Source organism: Cheilinus undulatus, linkage group 20, assembly GCF_018320785.1.
Source record: "Cheilinus undulatus linkage group 20, ASM1832078v1, whole genome shotgun sequence".
In the NCBI taxonomy this organism is placed as follows: domain Eukaryota; kingdom Metazoa; phylum Chordata; class Actinopteri; order Labriformes; family Labridae; genus Cheilinus; species Cheilinus undulatus.
The window spans coordinates 17,626,042-17,645,738 of record NC_054884.1 but is presented as its reverse complement, the minus strand read 5'-3'; the positions used below and the strand labels follow the sequence as shown (position 1 = coordinate 17,645,738).

The 19,697-nt window shown below is 37.6% G+C and overlaps 1 protein-coding gene across 2 annotated transcripts in view; it reads right to left on the bottom strand.

The window, feature by feature from the left end:
* capn15 (calpain 15) overlaps window positions 1-19,697 on the bottom strand; it is an 81,597-nt gene that overhangs the window by 4,419 nt on the left and 57,481 nt on the right. For both annotated transcript variants that reach the window (XM_041815389.1, XM_041815388.1), the window contains exons 6-11: window positions 16,704-16,829; window positions 15,057-15,209; window positions 8,658-8,819; window positions 8,328-8,563; window positions 6,325-6,494; window positions 579-757 (exon numbers count right to left, since the gene is read on the bottom strand). In XM_041815389.1, the coding sequence (XP_041671323.1) occupies window positions 579-757; window positions 6,325-6,494; window positions 8,328-8,563; window positions 8,658-8,819; window positions 15,057-15,209; window positions 16,704-16,829 (1,026 nt within the window). The remainder of the gene's footprint in view (window positions 1-578; window positions 758-6,324; window positions 6,495-8,327; window positions 8,564-8,657; window positions 8,820-15,056; window positions 15,210-16,703; window positions 16,830-19,697) is intronic.

Here is a 19,697-nt window from a genome sequence, read left to right as displayed (position 1 = left end):
GCAGCACTGAGATGTCTTCTGAGGGAAGGACAAGTGTTCTTTTAAAAAAGAAAATTATACTAAAGGTTTCTGATGCTGGAGACTTTTCCCATAATGCTGCACATAACATTGATGTGATAAGATCATAAATTCACATATTAGTTCCATGGACAAGATCATACAGAGATGTTTAAAGGGGAAAAATCCAGAACAACATACTCAGTCATGGACAGCTGCTGTGCTGAGGTGTGTAAGAGGCTGCAGTATTTTCAGGTCTTTAACAGATTTGCTTTAATGGGAAGAGAAAAATGGGGACTGACAAAGACAAAGGCAGCTATAATTGTGCTGAGACTAACGTACGTGGGGTAGATTATTAAGAAATATAGAAAGCTAATCCTCTGGGGTAACTGGTTATATACAGTGAGTGCGTATAGGTGTGCAGATATAATCTTCTTAATTGGATGCTTGCTTCACCTGCACAGTTGGGACCCAGAACTTTTAATATCTTCACGTCTTATCAATTTATGTTATAGCCTTTAAAGTAACATGAGGCTTCAGCTGTATGTGAGGAGGACAGAGAGAGATTAAGGTATCAGTACCTGTGCAAAGGCGGCACACTATCGATGGTCTTGAGGCTTCCCCGTGTGGACACCACGTTAAAGCTGTCAGTGCAGTCACAGGAGACGTGGAGGTAGTATTTAGGGTGGCGGTTCTCCACCACTACGATTAGCCCGGCCCAGCCGTGGGTCAGGTAGTAGCACGTCATGCCTTCTCGGCCCTGAAAGCACAAAACAAAAACAAGCAAAAATGCATGAATGTCAGAGTTCAATCATCAGTATTTTAAACTTGGCAAAAGGATAACTTGAATATCAGAACTAAGTTATAATTGTGTTGAAGATGCTGCTTTAAGTTTGGCAGCTTTATTCTTACAACATTTCAGAAGTTTTGTTTCAGTTAATTTATTCATAAAAAAAGTCTACCTGTTTCATTAATGAAATAACCACATTGCAAACATTACAGACTAATAATATTTAATAAAGGAGAGCAAAGGTCAGTGGTCCGTCCTTGATTTATGTATAGACCCATTTTAGAAGTGAATACATGAATGGCTCACATTCAGCTTTGTAAGCTTTAGCTCAAGCTAATATAGCTTTGCTAGCTACTCAGTTACTTTTTTGTGCAAAATGTAAGACAACGTAGCCACAACAGCTTTAGCCAAAGCTAATAAGCCAAATCGTGCCACAGGTTACATAACAGCTTCTAAAATGGTTCTAACTGTAGCAAACAGAGCGTATTCTAACATAGCTTTATTTGCTTTAGCTTTAGCTGTGTTAATTATGTAGCTACATTACCTGTAGTTTATGTAGCTTTGTTAGCTTGAGATTTAGCTATGGTGCTTACATAGCTAACATAGCTTTAGCCTCAGCTCCGTTAACTGCATTGGAGTATTTTCATGAAGGACAAGTTTTTTCCTGTTAGCAGGCTGTTTACTCTGCTATATCAAACATTTTTAATTAGGGTTGGGGTATTTTTGCAATTAGGTTTTAATTGGATTTTATTTAGAATGTTTTAGCATGAATTTCTCTTCTGACAGATGGGGCATCTCACCATAGCAGCCTGGAAGGGGGGGCATCTGAAATATGTAGTCTGCTGCCAGACTGTTTTGATGGAGTTTGCTTGGCATGGTTGAGTCTTTGTAGATGCAGCAGCATACAGTGTGAACTGAGAATGGTTTTCTAATATGTCCCCAAGCCCACGTTGAAATACCTAGCAGGGAATGATGTCAGTTTTTAAAACTGTCTGAGGGATTGAAGGTCATGAGCATTCAATGCTGGTTTTAGGGCTTATGTGCAAAGATTTCTCTAGATTCTCTGAATCTTTTAATGATATTGTGGACTGAAGGTGATGAAATCTTAAAATTACTTGCAATAGCATGTTGAGGAATGTTGTTTGTATACTGTTGGACTATTTGACTTTCACAAAGTGAAGAACCTCAGGCCTTTAAATGACCAAGTCTTTAGGGAGTGCTCCTCTTATACCCAGTTATTAAACAACTTTCTTGCCCCTGTATCATCTTTTTGGACTGCAGTGAAGGTATCAAATTCAAAACTTGTGTATATTTCCAAAAAACAATAAAGTTGATCAGTTTGGACAATAAATATCTTGTATACATGCGGCATTAATCTGAATGTAGCTTGAAAGAGATCATTATTCTTTTTTAATTCACTATTTACACAATGTCCCAACCTTTTCGCAATTGGGTTTGTATCCAATAAAGATGGTCACCATAAATATTAAAAAATTTGTGTTTGTGATTAATATATGTGCTGCTGGTTATGGTTATGCCATTATAAACTTTTAATTGTAAATCAGGCTGGAGTAAATAATTTATCTGATGTAGTCTTCATATGTCTGTTTTAATTCATTCACTGCAGAGTACACTCCCTACATGAACTTCTGCAATTTTCTAGATATTTCAGGGCATTAAGGACCTCATATACGCAGGACCTGACCCTTCACACAAGCATCTCACAGCAGTTGATTGTCAGTGTCGGCAAGCTCCTGCAGTTTTTTGTATTAGTATCACTATTGTCAGGATGTCTCCACATGACAAACAAATAGTGGAAAACAATACACCGGCAACTGAGGCAAGCAGTAAGGAGTAAAAAACAGTGAAACTCTGACCTGAAACTACCTGAACCACATCATTATCTCGCCCACTTGTTTGTCAAAGTTTGGTGCGTTTACACATCAGTTCATCCAGACTTAGCAGACTTTTTATTGAGCTGGTGGGAAAAATTCCCCTTAAAGCCTAGCATATAGTCAGACGTTTGGAAGTTGTTACTTACGTTGTAAGTAAATTAGTTAAACTGTATGATTTCTTGCCTATGTCTTGAAGAAACTGCAGAATCATTGCCAAGATTTGGGGCGCCCCCCTAATTGAATATATCAGGAGGGAGAATCATCACACAGCTGTGTTTTAAAGCCTTGAATTGCACTGCTCTGTTCTGTACTGCTGTGAACTGCACTGTTTGTTGCCTGTTGATATTTGCTCTTTTGCCTTTGCCTTAGGCCTCACTCAACCTTTACAGCCTGAAATTCATGGGCGCTCCCGCTGAACTTCAATCGATTTACAGACACCGAGATTATTAATAATGACATGGACATGTTTCTTTTCTTAAGGCAGAATTCCTTCTTGTTAAGTATGTTTTGTTATTTTATCGTCCTTGTTGTGATTGTCCATTTCTATGAACATAATCAGCTGTTTGTGTTGACACATGCACAAGGATGCGCACATTTCTGACACTTTTATACCACCAGTTTTTAAGTGATACATTCTCGCTATTTACAGAACATTAGTGATGAAAAGAGCCTGTCAAAAATGGCGAGCAAAATACTGCACACAGTCAAAACTACACACGTGATGAAAACTCTAATCATGAATAAGCCCAATATCAGGTGCCCAGGACTTTTTTGTTACTGCCATAGTTTCAAAACAGATATTAATATTGTTTCATGTTTACTAGTATCATATTGAAGTTTGAAATTCTACTGACAACCCCATCTAACCAGGTTAATCCCACCGAGATCAGAGATTTATTTTTCAGTGGAGACCTGACCAAAACTGGCAGTAATACAAAGTTTCAGAAATCAAAAACACTCAAACTTGCCCAGTTAACAGTAAATATTAGGGATGCAACAATTAAATGAGGTCATGGTTCGGTTCGTAACTTGGTTTTGGGGTCACAGCTCGGTAACAGTTCAGTTCATCATGGAAAAAAAGCACTAAGTCCCAGATATGTAATTTTCATTTTTCCTTCATTTATTACTATTAACTGATTAGTGCAGCTTTATTAGGAAAAAAAAAATAAATAAATAAATTTTGTCAACTGTGGCATCAGGCTGCAACAAAACAAAATTGAAAAAAATGAAGGAGGTCTGAACATTTCCTGAATGCACGGTATATAATTTATTAATGTGCTGTGCCACTGTAACATAGTTGTTAATAAAGGGCATATTAAAGGCCACATGCAGTTATGTACAGGTAGAGAACACTGGCTACATGTGTGTATTACTCATGCAAACTCATGACTCTTGTCCACCAGTGAAGGACTGCAGAATAGCACATGTGAACACAGGATGGGTTGTTGTAAAGAGCCTCAGCAGGGCTCTTGAATGCACACTAGAAGCAGCTGTTCTATACTCTTACATATCTGCTTATGGCCTTTAAAATGTATTAGCTTTGCTTTCCCCCTCTGCTTTCACATCTAGAGACTTTTTAAAATGGCACAGAAAAGATGGTGACAGTGAAAGGGAGCTGGCTGGTCTTGTAGCTCTGCTGCTATCGCTACTGAAGATCACTTTTCCTCTCCTTTAATTTTTTTTGTTGTGCCTCTTCTTGCTGGTCTCTAATAGAGGTTAGCAAACAGTTGCAAACTGTCATCTTTGATTGCCTTTCATGAAAATAAAAGTTGTGTGACAACATGAACGAACCTGCCTGTACTTTTATATTGTTGCTATTGCATCCTGGTTACTTTATGATAATGCTTTGCCCTTCGTATATCTCATTGAATAGGAATTATCTATGTTTTTAATTTATCAAGTGTGTAAGGCTTCAGCATCTGGAACCAATCTATGTATTTAAGATACATCTGAATATTTTAACTTTTTTACTTTTAATAAATAATTTTACTAAGTAGGACTAACTTATTCTCTATAATGATACAATTTATTTTATGTACTTTGTCTTGTCAGCTATGCTCTTGACAGGTGTTTGTCCTTGCTGCATGAGATTTTTATGGCTTTATGTAGGACTACAGATTAATAAATGACTTGCTAAATCTGGTGCAACTATGTTTTCATCTACTATGTATGAATAATCAATTTCAAGTGTATGCATGAAAGGGTCTCATGTAACATTTACCTTCTTTTTTTAGCACATTTAGGTTAGTCCAACTTTAAATTCTTCTGTCTTTCATTATACCCTTTACTTTGACTACATAACTTGCATATAAAAGTCCACTGCCTCTAAACATCAGTTAAAACAATAACAAAAGTTGACAAGTAGAGACATGCTGCTCAGCTCTGCCCACCTCTGCTGCTTGAAGCACTAACACATTGCCCATATTTTTGCAATGGTAATCTTTGCACCCATATAAAGAACATTGGAGTAGTCATTCTTTAATGAATGTAGACTTTTCAGTGCAAAAATCCTACATATTAAACCATCAACCTCGCTCAACTCATTAGCATATCTTAACAAATGTGGATACGTTGGTGCTGACAGAGGCTATGATAAAACCTCAAGTTGCTCAATGTGCATCCTTTATCTTAAAGGTACAGTGCCTTGTAAAAGTAGAGAAAATTAGATGTGGTTTGCATAAGTTCAAATTTAACCCAAATAATTACCTTTTTAAAAGGAAGAATATGCAAAGAGAAAAGCTATTCAAACTAGCTGTTCTGTAGAAGCACGTCTGCATTGCTTGGTATCTGTGTGCTACATTTTTCACTTCCTATGCATCTTTTGTCTGATACTCTAATTTGCAGTCCAAGTGCATTTCTCATATGTGCACATACTGCTGATAATGCAGAGCCTGTTATTTTTTCTAACACAACATGGTTAAAGCATTTTTTCTTTAACACAACATATCTAGTGGCTGTGGCTTGCTCTGATCCATTGAGGTTTCTATCTGCACAGAGCCTGATAGATTTCTAGCTTCATGACTGTTAACCACACAGCACAGATAAAGGGAAGTCTTTGCCATAAAAAATAACACCTAGGGAGCTCTTGTGTTATGAGTGAGGACAGTTCATATTATTTATTAATATGTCTTTAAAACTATACTTTTAAAACACTGCTCTTTGAGTAGTGTCAGCCGTGTTTTCCTGAGCTCTCGGCCTATCTACTCAGAGGCTGGATTCCTGGAGAGCTGAAAGACTTGACAAAGATGATCTCAAGTGTTTAAAAAGCTCCATCATCCTCTAAAATACCAGCCACTTTCATGGAGCGCTGTTCAGGAGAGCCAGAATAATTTACTTCCTTGGCTGTGTGAGTGGAGGGGAGATAATGTGCACTGCACGTATTCTCGTGTGTAAAAGCAGAATGGGATTCAGGACTCTGCTGAGGAACTCTAAAGTGTTATCTCAAAGTGGCTTACAGAGCTGCGAGCGTTCTGCGGCTTCACAAGCATATATAATGTATTCAGAGAGGAACAAACTGTGTGTGTTAGCGTGTATGCGAGCAGGTGTGAAACAGGGTGATGTGAGGGCAGATGCAGAACTGAAGAGTCAGGAAGCAATAACAGATTGTTTTAACACAACTACAGCTCTGTCTGTTGCTCTCACCTCGTGTCTTTCGCCTTTGTTTTCTGTCAGGAGGATGATGGCGTCAGCCAGCGTGGTGGCGGTTGCCTCCACCTGCTCCACCATCACCTGTCTGGAGCTGTAGATAGCTAAGATGTACCCTGGGAAGTCCTGGCTCGGCCGTCGAGAGGCTCCGCTGGTGGGGCTTGAGACTGGGAAAAAGACAGATCTGTACTTCAACACAAACACCAACAAAACAAACAACTTCTATATATTACAACCTCTGGGAGTCATGAAACAGTTAAACACATTCATGATTCACTAAATAAATTCTTTTCTTCTCTATATATGAAAGTTAACAGTATGAATCATCAAAACATTACAGAGACCTGGGCTCTTTTTACTGTTTTGACCATTTTTAACATGGCATGGTTGTGGCTTATCACTGTTTTGATCAATATCTGCCTGACTTACATGTGACAGCGAGCATACTCTGAGTCGTCTGTGTATTAAACAGATAAGCAGTCAGAGGGCTGCCACCTGAAATAACTGTTTTCTTTCACCACTGAATGTCGAGTGGAAAAAAAAAAACGCTGTAGTTTCCATAATGTTCTCAAAGGTTGGTGTAGGAAATAAATATTAGCTGAAGTGCCACAATTTGTTTTTAAAGATATGAGTGTGATGTTAGATGATACCCCTGTTACGTTATCTGGTATCATATTCGTTGGGAATTAAATTAAATCTGCCGGAGCTTAACTTCTGCTGATGAAAATAAATCAACAGCAGCCCACACTGATGTCCTGAGGCTGAAAATAAACAGCTGTGCTGCAAATATTCACCAATACATGACATAATTGTACAACCTCCGTTCACGTTGCCCTCAATCAAGTCATAAGAGGAACAGCGAGGAGTTGTGAAGTGGTGACATAGTACGTCAGATTTTCAGGGAAATCAGTTTAGTGTTTTTTTTTTTTTTTAATTTAAGTTGGCCTTAGAGCAGAGGTGTCAAACTCAAGGCCTGGGGTACAGTTACACCCGGCCCACCAGCTCATATCATATTTTTATCATAACTGGCCCACTGGTTTGAGGTCTGCAGATTTCCACCAGTTTAAAAATGTACACTTAACCATGACGATCTAAAATATCCTTGTTAAGTCATAAAAATAACAAAAAGTAAAAAGTTAAAATAATTAGATAAAAAGTCAGGAATGTGGTAAAATACATTTGTTTTCATTTCATAATCCTAATTTTGCACCTTACAGTTTTAACACAAAGTCATGGCTTTGACTTTAATTTCATATGTTGACCTTTACAATTCACAGTTTTTACTTTTTATCATAATTTTTTACCTTTTAGATCCACAATTTTTATTTTTTAAGAAATATTTTCACCTTTCAGACTTATGATTAGGATGTTTTGACCATTTTGGCTCCTTACTTTGACTTTCATCTCATAATCTGACCTTTTAGATCCTCAATTTGAAATTCTAAGTAATATTTTGACCTTTAAATTTAAAAATGTAAATGTTTTTCTCATGCTTTGATGTTTTAAACTGATGATTTTAAATTTATCTTATATGTTGACTCTTAAGAATCATGATTTCAACTTCCTAGCTTACATATTTGCCTTTTAAAAACATAATTTTTTACTTTAAATGCCATATTTGAACCTTTTGAGCTAATAAGTTTGAACTTTTATCTCAGATTTTGAGCCTTTAAACTTATCATTTTGACCTTTTTCAGTTTCAAAATATTTTATCATCAGTGCTAAGGGTGTTTTTCCACCATAATCCATTGCTGGTGAAATGAGGTTGACAGTTTATGGTTAAATGTTGCCCCTGCTCGGCCCTCACGTCTGTCCAAACCATGTGGTTAATACCGAAATCTATTCCTGTCCTGTAGGAATTCAACAAAAATTTCAGCACCACAAGCAATTCAATAACCATTAGCCAATGGCTATTGTATATTTGGGTTGCAGTTGCTTTAGGAGCCCAGTGATTGGATGGCATAAACAAACATTTTTTCCTGTCATGTCTGAACACCTACTTGGCGTCGGTGGTCCTCCTGTCCCACTGACGTTCATCTGCCAGTGGTTGAAGGCGCAGCAGACGACGGCATACTCGCCAGGCTCCAGCATCACATCGCAGCCGACAAACTTCTTCACTGCTCGTTTGCTGTGTGCCAACAAGCGGCCGAGAGTGAGCTTGTTGCCGCTGCCAAAGGAGGCTCGGAACACCATGATGCAGAGGTCCAGGAGGTGGCTGTCGGCTGTGTCTGAACGTCTGGAGAGGGAATGAACAGGTTAGTTTAAGAAAAATAAGGACATGGGGGGGATTGGTGCAGGTTATATAAAATGCTCTGGACAAATCTGTTTACCTGCTTCCTTCTTGGAAAAGAGCAAACTCCAACGCCGTTCGCTCCAGCACAGTTAGCGCCGTGACAGTGACCGGCCCACTCGCCTTGCTAGGAAAGCAGCCCTGCAGCCTCACTTCCTGCCAGTCTGAGTGGATCTTACAGATGTCCACTGAGTCAAAGTACCTGTGAAGGGAAACAAATTAGAGAAAAGAGCCTTCTCTTAGCATACCGTGATCAAGGAGGGAACAGTTTGACCTGCTGCTCCTCCTGCAAGCAGCTCTTTAACGTTAGCATAGCCCATGAGGGTGCTGCTGTACAAACACCATTTACCTCGCTAACATATCAGACCTCTCACTTCAAAGCCAAACCCCCTGAGAGATGTTTTTTCCTCTTTTTAAGGTTTTTTTCCTTGCTTCATCACTTCCTAACCTCACTTTGACACCTGTCTTACATTTACTTTGGTCTTTTTGACAATCAGGATGAAAAGAGGAAGAAAATGCTGAAGTTTTACAGTAAGTTTTGATCCCTGGAGATAAATAAGTCTGCAGTTGTCTCGTCACGTCTATCTGAAAGGTGTTTTATAATCCACATCAGTCCTGTTTGTCTGCTTTGTGCATATGAGTCAATATAAGTGCCTTGAAGTTTCTCCAACAATCTGACCATGGTTACTTTGTGCAAAAGCAGTCTGTAGGTTTGTTATGTAGCGACAGAGCTGAGATTATTCTCCCGTCACAGAAAACAATAAACAGTGAGAAGACAGATGGGTTTCTGGTCCAGAACAAATACATTTTTCAGGTTTGAGTCGAACAAAAGGACAGTCGCTTTATTGATCCTTCTAGATATATTACAGCTCTGATTTTGTTAGACACAGTGGACATAACACCCTGGTACACAAGCTTGTTTCATTTAGGTCAGCCTTTTCTCACACCAAATCCATTGATTAGATTTTGTTGTTGGTAGGCAAGTGTGACCCTTTCTCTTACAGCTTTTAAATCTTTCTTTTTTTTCAAACACAATATTGTTTAAATCTAAAATTATCCTATCTTTACATACTGATCATCTTGCTCTGAATTCATTCATTCATTTCTTTATTTAATCTCAGGATTTCAGTTGAGAGTGCTCATGCTCAATGATATCAAGTGTGTATTAAAATGATTGTTTAGCCTATAAAGTTGTTAATTTACAAGAAAACAAACTCAGAATTTTTTGTGTATTAAGTCATAGGTTTACGAGATAAAACTTGAAATTTAAAATTTGGAAAATGAGAAAAACTCAAAATGTTGAAAAAAAATAGTCACAAATTTATGAGAACTAAAAATTAGAACTTTTGATGATATGAGGTAGAAAGTAGCCTATTGCATGGGAGAAAATCATACCAGATGAAGCCGTTTTGGAAAAATTATGTAATTTTATCCCAGAATCCTCAAATTATCATTAGCATGACTTTGAAGAGACACTGCTGTAAACTGGGGCTATTCAGAAGAAACAACACGCTGACAGCATGAAGGGAGACGACGCCGATCCAATCAGTGTTTGGAATTTATTTTCCTTTAAGTTTACAATTTTATGATGACTATAAACTTGAAATTTTGAGTTTATAAAATCAAAAAGGATGACTTTTTTATTTGAACATTTTTCTTCTAAATTTACATCTTTAAAATTCAGAAATTCTGATTTTTTTTCATGTAAATTTATGACTTCAAAAGGTTCAAAAGGTTTTAAAGGTGTAAATTTTTTTCCTAAAAATGAAGGTACCTTTTAATTTTCTTTCTTTTTTTTTTCACAAAGGCCCTTTGTAGCAATTGGGCAGGGATATAGACTAAAGTTTTGCCACTCTCCTTCAACTGCTCTGGGACCTAAACAGGCTCATCGACCACTTTAAATCACAGGTCTCTCATTTCTAATGTCGGGTGATTATGATCTTTTTTTCAGCTTCCCATGGTTATAAAAACAACATCATCAAAAGTAAATGATAACTATGCAACATTCTGTGATGCACTTGTTTTGTAATGCATAGAAAATGGAGCGCATGCACCCTGCCCTTAAAGCAAAAGCAGCATTGTGTCTGAATGTGCTAAAAGTTAATATTTTTGGTGAAATGTGAATTATACATTGCAGTTTATGCATCATGAGCAAAAACGGCAGCATATCTCAATCCGAGGCCTTGAATGATCTTATCTGTGGGGTAATGAGGGTAAAATCAGTGTTTGGAAAAGGGCTTAACTGTATGCATACTGCCTGTCAATAGGTCCCTTATAATAATATCAGGCAAGGTAGACTTCTGGAACAAATTTCAAAGTCAAAGTGCAATCAGTTCTTGTGTAAATGAAATAATACTTTTATTCTGCAGTTATTTAGTTATTTTTGCTGTTATTCCGTTATTGAAGTCACTTTGCAGAGTTGTGCGGACCTTTCTTTAGGTCCTTGTCAAACTTTGTTGAATGATAAATCACAAAGGCTGTTTGCACACACTGTTTAAATGTTTTACATTATCAGGTTACAGTTGATACTCATTTAAGATCTCACTGTCTACCCTTCCCTCTGTCTTAAAGTTGTTTTTTGTTTTTTTACCTGCATGTTAAAGCTCATGTTTCTTAAAGTTAAAAAAGATGGTTTTCCTGAGATCCATACAAAAACTCAAACCACAGCTGTGAGGTATGACACAAAGTCAGTAAAGAACAATTAATACGATTAAACACATTGCATTAATTAGACTTGCGTTGAGTAGACATCTGTTCAGCTTTTTCAGTGTGGAATCAGTCCTTATGAAATTTATAAAACCATTACATTTTAACATGTTACAAAGCTGTGGCTGCCTTTCAAGGCAACACAAATATCTACTTAGGCCTAATATTTGAAATAAAAAAACTGATTGAAATCTTCCTTCGTGTGTGTGTAGGATCCAACTGCTGCTCTGGTTTCTCTGTGTAAGATACAGTAAGTGTTGATACAACCCCTTCCACCCCTTCCATCCCTTCAGTCGCACTAACATCCTTAAATATATTTCACAAGTGTTGGTCTGATCTTTTTTTTCAGGATAGCATGTGGTGATGTTTCCTTCCAGCACTGCAAACACAAACAGTGACTACTGACACATACTCAGCTATTTGTGTAAATAAACGTCACTTTCATTGATAAAAAAGACCACAATTAAATAAATAACAATACTGTCTGCCAGTATTTCCTAACGCAAAGCAAGACTAATGATGAATGGTTTTTAATGATGTTAGATTTTTCTGTGGGTTGTCAACCTTTACACTCTTTAAACAGCAGCAGCAGGATATTAACATGCCGTAGGTAGTCTGTTTTCAGAATACTGTAAGTCACTTACAGCAGGCCACATCAACAACATCGTCTATGCACAAGCACAGTTGGTTTATTTTGACAGTGTGGTTGTAATTTCCTAATGACTTGTTTACTCTCTTTCCTGCATTTCTTTGACCTTGTGACGTTTCCACAGAGGTGGGATAATCATCTCTTGTTTACAGACCTCCACAAGGTCACTGGCCAATTAAATCTTATAAAAGGAAGGATGTACACACTGGCATGTAAATGCAGAAGAAAACAGTGGTCAGTGCTGAGCTCTGTGAGTGAATGAATGACAGAATTAATCTAATACGATGAGACAGACTGAGAGCCACGGCGAGTCTCAGCCTTCGTCTGCCAAATCCTGTGGCAACAAAAGCAACCACAAAATAAAAAAAGACACAAACCATAACAACACCACGGTGCAAGAACAAGTGTATGATGAACTTGTCAACAAACACAATGCACTAAAATCAACAACAATCCTGTCACTCAGTTTGGTGTCCAGATGGTCAGCTAAATCCACAAAGACAAAGATTACAGAGCCATTCATCCTGTAAACCACTCGGGTCCTAATGATGCATTTACAGGATATTGGGGAGTTATCTACCATGTTAAGGAGGCTATTTGTTTTTGTTTGTGCCTTTGGCTAATTGTCAGCAGAATTATATAAAGTTCTATCTGGATTTTTATAAATCTTGTAGCCAAGGAAGAATGCTTTCAACTTTAGACTAAATTAAGGCACAGCTCACAAGTTTGTCCTTTCTTTCCAGAGAAAAATCAAGTTTTGAGATGTTTTTGATAACAAGGGGTCATCTTTATGATTTTATTTGAGTCAAAAAACTTGACATTTTTGCTCAAGTAAAGATAATAGAGTTTTATAATTTAACTAATTCAAACCTCAGGAAGCATTTAAAACACCCTCTAAAACTTTTTTGAAAGAAAGCTTCCCAAACCTGAGGAATTTCAGAAAAACATTTACTAAAATGCTCAGCCTCCGTAGCAGATGACTACCTGTAGTACAAACATTTCAAACGTAAAACCCTTAGGTCAGGTCAGATATGGGAGCATATGCCAGTTCAGCAGTTTACAGCTTCAGCCATGGATCTGTACAGCTCTGGCCTGCTGATCGTCATCATCCAGGCCTGTGCCAGGTCCCATCTCTCATGTATCCTCCCAACTATCCCCTTCACAACACACGCAGCCGCCCCCCTACATCTGGTCCAGCCCAACAGGTCCTGGGTACACAGTGTGCAGTGAGCTGGATCAGGCCTGGAAAAGTCTGCCAGGCGCCTGTGGAAACTCAGCTGCTGTTCCTGTATCCAGCAGCTGACCCTTCCCTTCCCACTCTCCTCAGCATTAGACACACAACATTCCTCAAAAATGCACCAAAGAGAAGTAGTCACAAAGGAGTCCATTAGTGCCTCTTGCCATCAGTCAGAGTCCCGACCTTACAAGAGTATAGTAAGACAGGGAGGACCAAGAACCGAAAAACTCGGTCTGCATGCTCAGACACCAGGAAAACTGTCTCGCCCAGCGAACCCATCAGCCTCTGCAAGAATACAAGCCTGTGCTTGATCTCAGCCATGCAGTCAGTGGATCTGTAGATTATGCTGCCAAGACAGGTGGACTGCTCCAGAAGTCATGCTCTCACTATTCATAGATGCAGATTCAATGGAAGCATCCAAGCCATCCCGAAATGCCTGGATCTTTGTTTTGGCCCAGGAGAGCCCACACAAGGACATCTACAGCCTCTGCAGATCAGATCAGGGATTTGAATTCTCATAATGAGGTAAAAATGCACTGAAAAGGCACTTCCACATTCGAGCTGCTGTTTTTACTTAACACAGTCTTCAACACAAAACAAGAACTAAGCAGCAGAGATCTGTACTCTTCATATTTTGTTATTGTTTTGATTGCAAGCCCCCCGGTGGTGGAATTTTGCATACTGTGTGTTTATGTTTTACCCTGACAGTTTTAACAGTTTTCCTCATTGGATTTATTTTTTAAATAACAGGACTTACTAAAAATTTGACCTGTTTCAAAGGCTGTTTAGAGTAAAGGATGACAAAGAGGACTGTCCTGCAAGTGCAGCCAAAATTACAAGTCTGAATGTTACTAGAGCTGAAATTTTTCAACCAGGTACAACATTTTGGTTTAATTTTGATGCAAATACTACCACTGGCATACACAAAGGAGGTACAGATACCTAACAGCTTGTGCTCTCTCTGAAATACACAGAGATATCTGCTCCTCTGGCTCTCTCACCTCATCTCTCTTTGTGTTTTAACAGATTATAAACACACCAGAGAAGTATCATGAATTTTGAATGTCTGACAGTGCAGCTCTAACATTTTAGTTTCATTTGGTCTCACTGATGAAAAGTAAATTAACTTTGTGTCACAGTTTTTATTGCGAAAGAAAGATCTTTTTAGCTAATCTTAGTTTAGCGTTGTTCATGGAAAAAGGTTGTCAATAAACACTGTTAGTCGTAGTTTAAGTCATCAACATCGTTTGTCAGTAGCATATTTCCAAAACAATGAGATTATCCAAAACTCTTATAGGACAGCAGATAGCGCAAGAAAAAGGGAAACAACATGTTGGAAATCCAAATCTTCGTGAAGGGGGCAACTGGACTTCAATGAGGTTCTTGACGAAGAGTTGGATAACCATGACCTGGAATAATGAGAACCTACTCGAACAACATACTGGAAAGAAATCACAGGATGGACTTCTACCCTGGCCGTCTGAATACACAGGGCATCATCTAACTACTGGCCATCTGCACCCCCCTTCAGGTCTTAAAAGTAGACAGATACCAGTGGGTCATTCAGTCTTAAAGGTATAGAAGCATAAATGTTGCATCCTGTCTAAATGGAGACACTGAGACATAAACAGAAGCAGGTTTATACTTCATGGTAGACTAGATGTTTGGCCATGGAGGGGGTCTTTGCCATGGCTCTTGTGTTATCACTTTTGGATTCTCATGATGCCAATGAGCTAGCATCTGCAACCACAGTTTTCCAAAAGTAGTAACCCAAAACCCCCTTTAGGATGGCTTAGATATGAACAAAAATAAATAAAATACAGTTCATCTTTGAGTGTGAATCTTACTTTATAAAGTCAGTGTACTCCATCCAGAAGACGCCCTCACTGCTGCCATGAGCCATCAGCTCGTGCCGGAGGTGCTGCGGCCAGTCTGTCCACTCATCCGACCAGCTGCCATTCCAGGAGAAGCGACCCCATGGATTACGCAGCCGCAATAATCTGAAGCAAAGGTGAGAATTTGGAAGAGGGAGTTATTAAAAGAAGTGTGAGCTAAAAGGAGGATCTGGTTAAAGCGCAGTATTTTCATCTCTGCAGACTCATTTTGCTTCTCTTATGAACGACTGCCATATCTTTTAACAATCCATTTTATTTTACTGCCTCCTCCCTACAGTGAAGAACACAGGAGTTAGAACAGAAACAATAGTGGAGTCCCAATATCCAAACAAAAAAAAGAGATGGGGGTGAATCACTGTTTCCGAGCTGCTTTTCATCTCCTCCAGACTGCCAGCAGGACGACTCAGGCTTGTTTTAGATCAAGGACTGAGGCCCAGTCTTCACTCCAAGTGCTCCATGGCACTAAATTAAAGTGGCTCTTTGTGGCTCTTGAGCAAATTGCGTCTGGGATTTACAGTTCCTCTCAACTTCCCCTCACAGGTGGGACAGAAGAAGCCTCCATTGTGTTGACTCACAATGCTATCATGATCAAAGCGATCAAATGGAGGCGGCGTGCACCTGTTCTCCATCGGCAACAAGCCTCTAGCCCTGTTACCACTGAATCATTCAAGAAATCCCTGTGCTAAGTGTGCATCTGTTCCACCCATTCAAAATTCACGATTTATTCTTATTAATGTTTTTAATTTAAGACTGTTTATGAATTTGCTTTTTAAAACAGAATTTCAGATGATGTAAGTTACTTCAAGCTAAATCCAGCATAAAGTACCATCAGTTTCAGTATGTATGAAGTTAACAGCAGTCATGAATGAGACAGAAAAATGAGCATTTTTACATTATTTTCCCCTACAAACATGCTACATATCCTGGAAAGGTTACAACAAATGCCTTTAGTTCACTCAAAGCTGCCATTTTTAAGAGTAACAAGCAATGCAAGTCAATGTTTCCTTTCAAACAACACCATGGGAGTCATATTTAACCCTCTCAGCTTTAGGTGTTCAGTACAATCTGTAAGTGTTTAATCAAGGTACCCAGTATTGTCTGTTGCAGCTGTTAATCTTTGCACAGATGGTTAAATTAGAAGAACTTTGGGCCTATCGAAAAAAGCTTTAAACTCCATGGAAAAAATGAATGGGAGAACTTCCTTTTGTTTTGCATACTCACACTGGAAATGCAATCCTTTTAGTCATATGTGGGTAGGAAGCCAACAGATACTACAGTTCATAGTGAATAAGCTTTCATCTAATCTGATGTTCAAGTCTACTATCATTATACAAATAAAAGATATAAGGTGGGAGTAAGAGCTGATAGCAAGATGAAAAAATAAATATTCAGGATGCTATGTAACAGACTAAAGGATCTAAAAGAGCTCAAGAAGCGTAAATGGTTTTGATATCTTGGAGATGGTTTCTAGTGATTTATTGAGTGGGATGGAGGGGAAGCTCGCCACCACTATCTGAGTTAAAAATCAGTAAGAGTCCAACACTGTCAAAAGTCATGATGAACACACTTGTTTACATTCCTTCTGCACTGTGTTTATACCTGTAACCCTGGACGTCTCGTACATCCAGGACAGAGTAGGCATGCCGAGGCCGCAGACCCAGAGACTCATAGACGGCGTCGTCCACCTTCATGTTGCCTCCTCCACAGGATGCGCCCATCAGAAAGCTAACAGCAAAGACAACATAGGACTTATAAGACACAATTAAAAAATCATTACATCAGTAGCCATTCAAAGAAGCTTTTTTGAGTCTATGCCAAAAAATACTTTGTATAAGACTAAGGCATTTGTTATGATGTACGTTTGTATTTATGATGCACCAAATATTTAAAGAGTATATATTTCAAGTTGGTCAGTCAGCATTAATGCATCAATCATGATGCAATTTTTAAATTAATCACATGGTTTTGTCTCTTTCAGCACACTCTGGTTAAGCTACAGAAAAATCTCCTTAGAGCTATAGTGATGCAAAACAGTGCTCGCCAGCCTTTATACTTCTGATGAAATACAGAGTCAAAATCCTGTACTTGTTTCATTTTTTTTGTTGTAGTAAGGACTAAAGTTTAATGGTAAGTATTCTCAGCTTTTGGTATATTTCTCCTTCAAATGTTTAGATAAGTTATAGTCTTTAAATATATATCTTGAATTACAAGGAAAAAAATCAAAGGCACCCTCTTTAAACAATTAAAATGCCTTATTTTTCCCAAAAACACACTTTGAAGCATTTCTGCCTTCATCAGGAAGGTTATGCTGACTTCATTATAAACACAAGGGATCGAGGTTATAACAGTTAGGGATTCTTCATTAGTTTTTATTTAGTATTTTATTAAACTTCATTTTTACTTTTTGTTTTCAATTTCAGTTTAGTTTTTTTCATTTTTACTTCATTTTTCCATTTTAGCTTTTACTTTCATTGAGTGGTTTACAGAGCTGGCAAAAGTAGCACCATATGAAAAAAATCTCTTTATGTTGTAATGACAAAACTGTGAATTATCTGGTAAAATGGGGAGACTATTTAAATTATATCAGTACTGTGGGTGGACCGTGAAGAGCCGTCTCTAATGCTGATTTAAATACTAAAATGAATCATGATGCACATCACTTATGGAAGATGCAATATATGTGTGTATCCTTTATTTTATTTATTTATTTATTTTTTTGTCTTTTTGTGTCTCTATACGCTGTATGTACCATGTGTATATAGGTATGTACAGTGCTTAACAAATTTATTAGACCACCCTAACCCTAACCAAAGTAAGGTTTATGCCACAGCTGCCCTAAATTAGAAGCATTGGTAATTACCAAAATCATTTTTTATGTTTCTGCAATGGTTAATACACCAATATGTAGAAGCTCTTTAACCAAAATTATATTTTTAATGCTAAAATATAATCATTATTGTTATCCATGAATTTTCAAATTTACTGATTTACAAAAAAACTGAAAAATAGTAAAGCACATTAATATTTCTTGATTTATATGTCAAATTATAGTTATTTACTTGCATTCCTGAAGAGAAAAATGAGTTTTAGTGGTTGAATGTTATGCTTGATTAATTTCTGACTTCTCAGAGAAGCCCAGTGAGGCGGCTCAAAATTTGGGTGAATTCAGTTTGAAATCCCTCATTCCTGTTCAAAATGGTAAAACGTGGAGAGCTGACTGAAAATGAAAGAGTCCACATTAAAGCACTTCACGATGCTGGATGGTCTTTGAGACAAATATGACAGGTGGTCTAATAAATTTGTTAAGCACTGTACATGTGGATGTATAGGTACATATAAGTCAGATGAGTCATCATCATCATGAGTTGTTGACGGAATTGTGACAATGTAAATGAAAAATTCAATTAAATACATATATATATTATATATATATATATATATATATATATAATATATAAGTTTTTATTTTGAAAAAAAAAGATTCTTTTAATTAGTCCTATTATCCGGTTTATTTTTGTTTTTTAGGATTACTTGATATTTGTCATGGGCGAGACCCAAAAGGGTCAGAAAAATAAACTACATACAGTTTTAAAAACACATTAAAACAGGCTACTCTTCACTTTTCATTTCACTTATACAAACTTGATGTTTGATGACAATTCAACACCTAACATTAACCACTGTTTGATGTCTTCTTCAATGAAATCAGGCCATTTTACTTTCTCCAGGTTTTAGTGTTTGTATCTGTCAGTCTGCTGCTGTCAAAGACTAAAACTAAACAGATGTTGTCCCTAATTTTAGTTTATTTGCATTCATTTTGTAAACACAGAACTATGTCAGTTAGTTTCATTTTTGTAAAGCTTGGGCTTTATGTAGTTTCAGTTAACTAAAATAATTTTTATATCTTAGTTTTCGTTATTTTGTTAGTTTTAGTTCACTATAATAAATCTTGCAAGGGATGCACCAACGCAGTGATTTAAAATCCATATCTGCTGATATCAGCTCTGTTGGAAAATTGGCCACTGGCAAACATTGTGTCATGAACCTGGATTAGTAGCTAGTGTTAATCTGTTGTGGTCAACCATTTAATACTAGCACCTGGTACACCTTAATGCTTGATCAATGAGAGATCTTTTAATGGACTTAGAAGTCATCTGTTGGACAAACTGTCGTCTGTTTCCATGGTCAAAAATGAGATGAAATGTTGCACCAGAAGAAGTGATGAAAAATAAACATCAGTACAGTGTTAATTTCGTCACTAAAACTATGACTAAAAATGTTCGTCAACAGCCTTTTTAATTCATGAAAAAAACCATGACTAACAGAAATAGATCTGTGATGACTAAAACTGACAAAAAATTTAGTTATTGTCAAGATGACTTAAACTAGACTAAAATGTAATGTAGTTTTTGTCGGACTTTCAAAATCTGTGATATTTCTCTACTGTGGGTAAATCTGTCAAAAAAACAATGTAGCTGTGGCTCTTCTGCCTCTCAGCTGTAGAAAGCAGAGACCCCAGGTTTGGCAGAGTGCAGCGAATACACTACCATGACTTGGTAACAAATTTAAGCAAGAAAATAAATGCTTGGACTG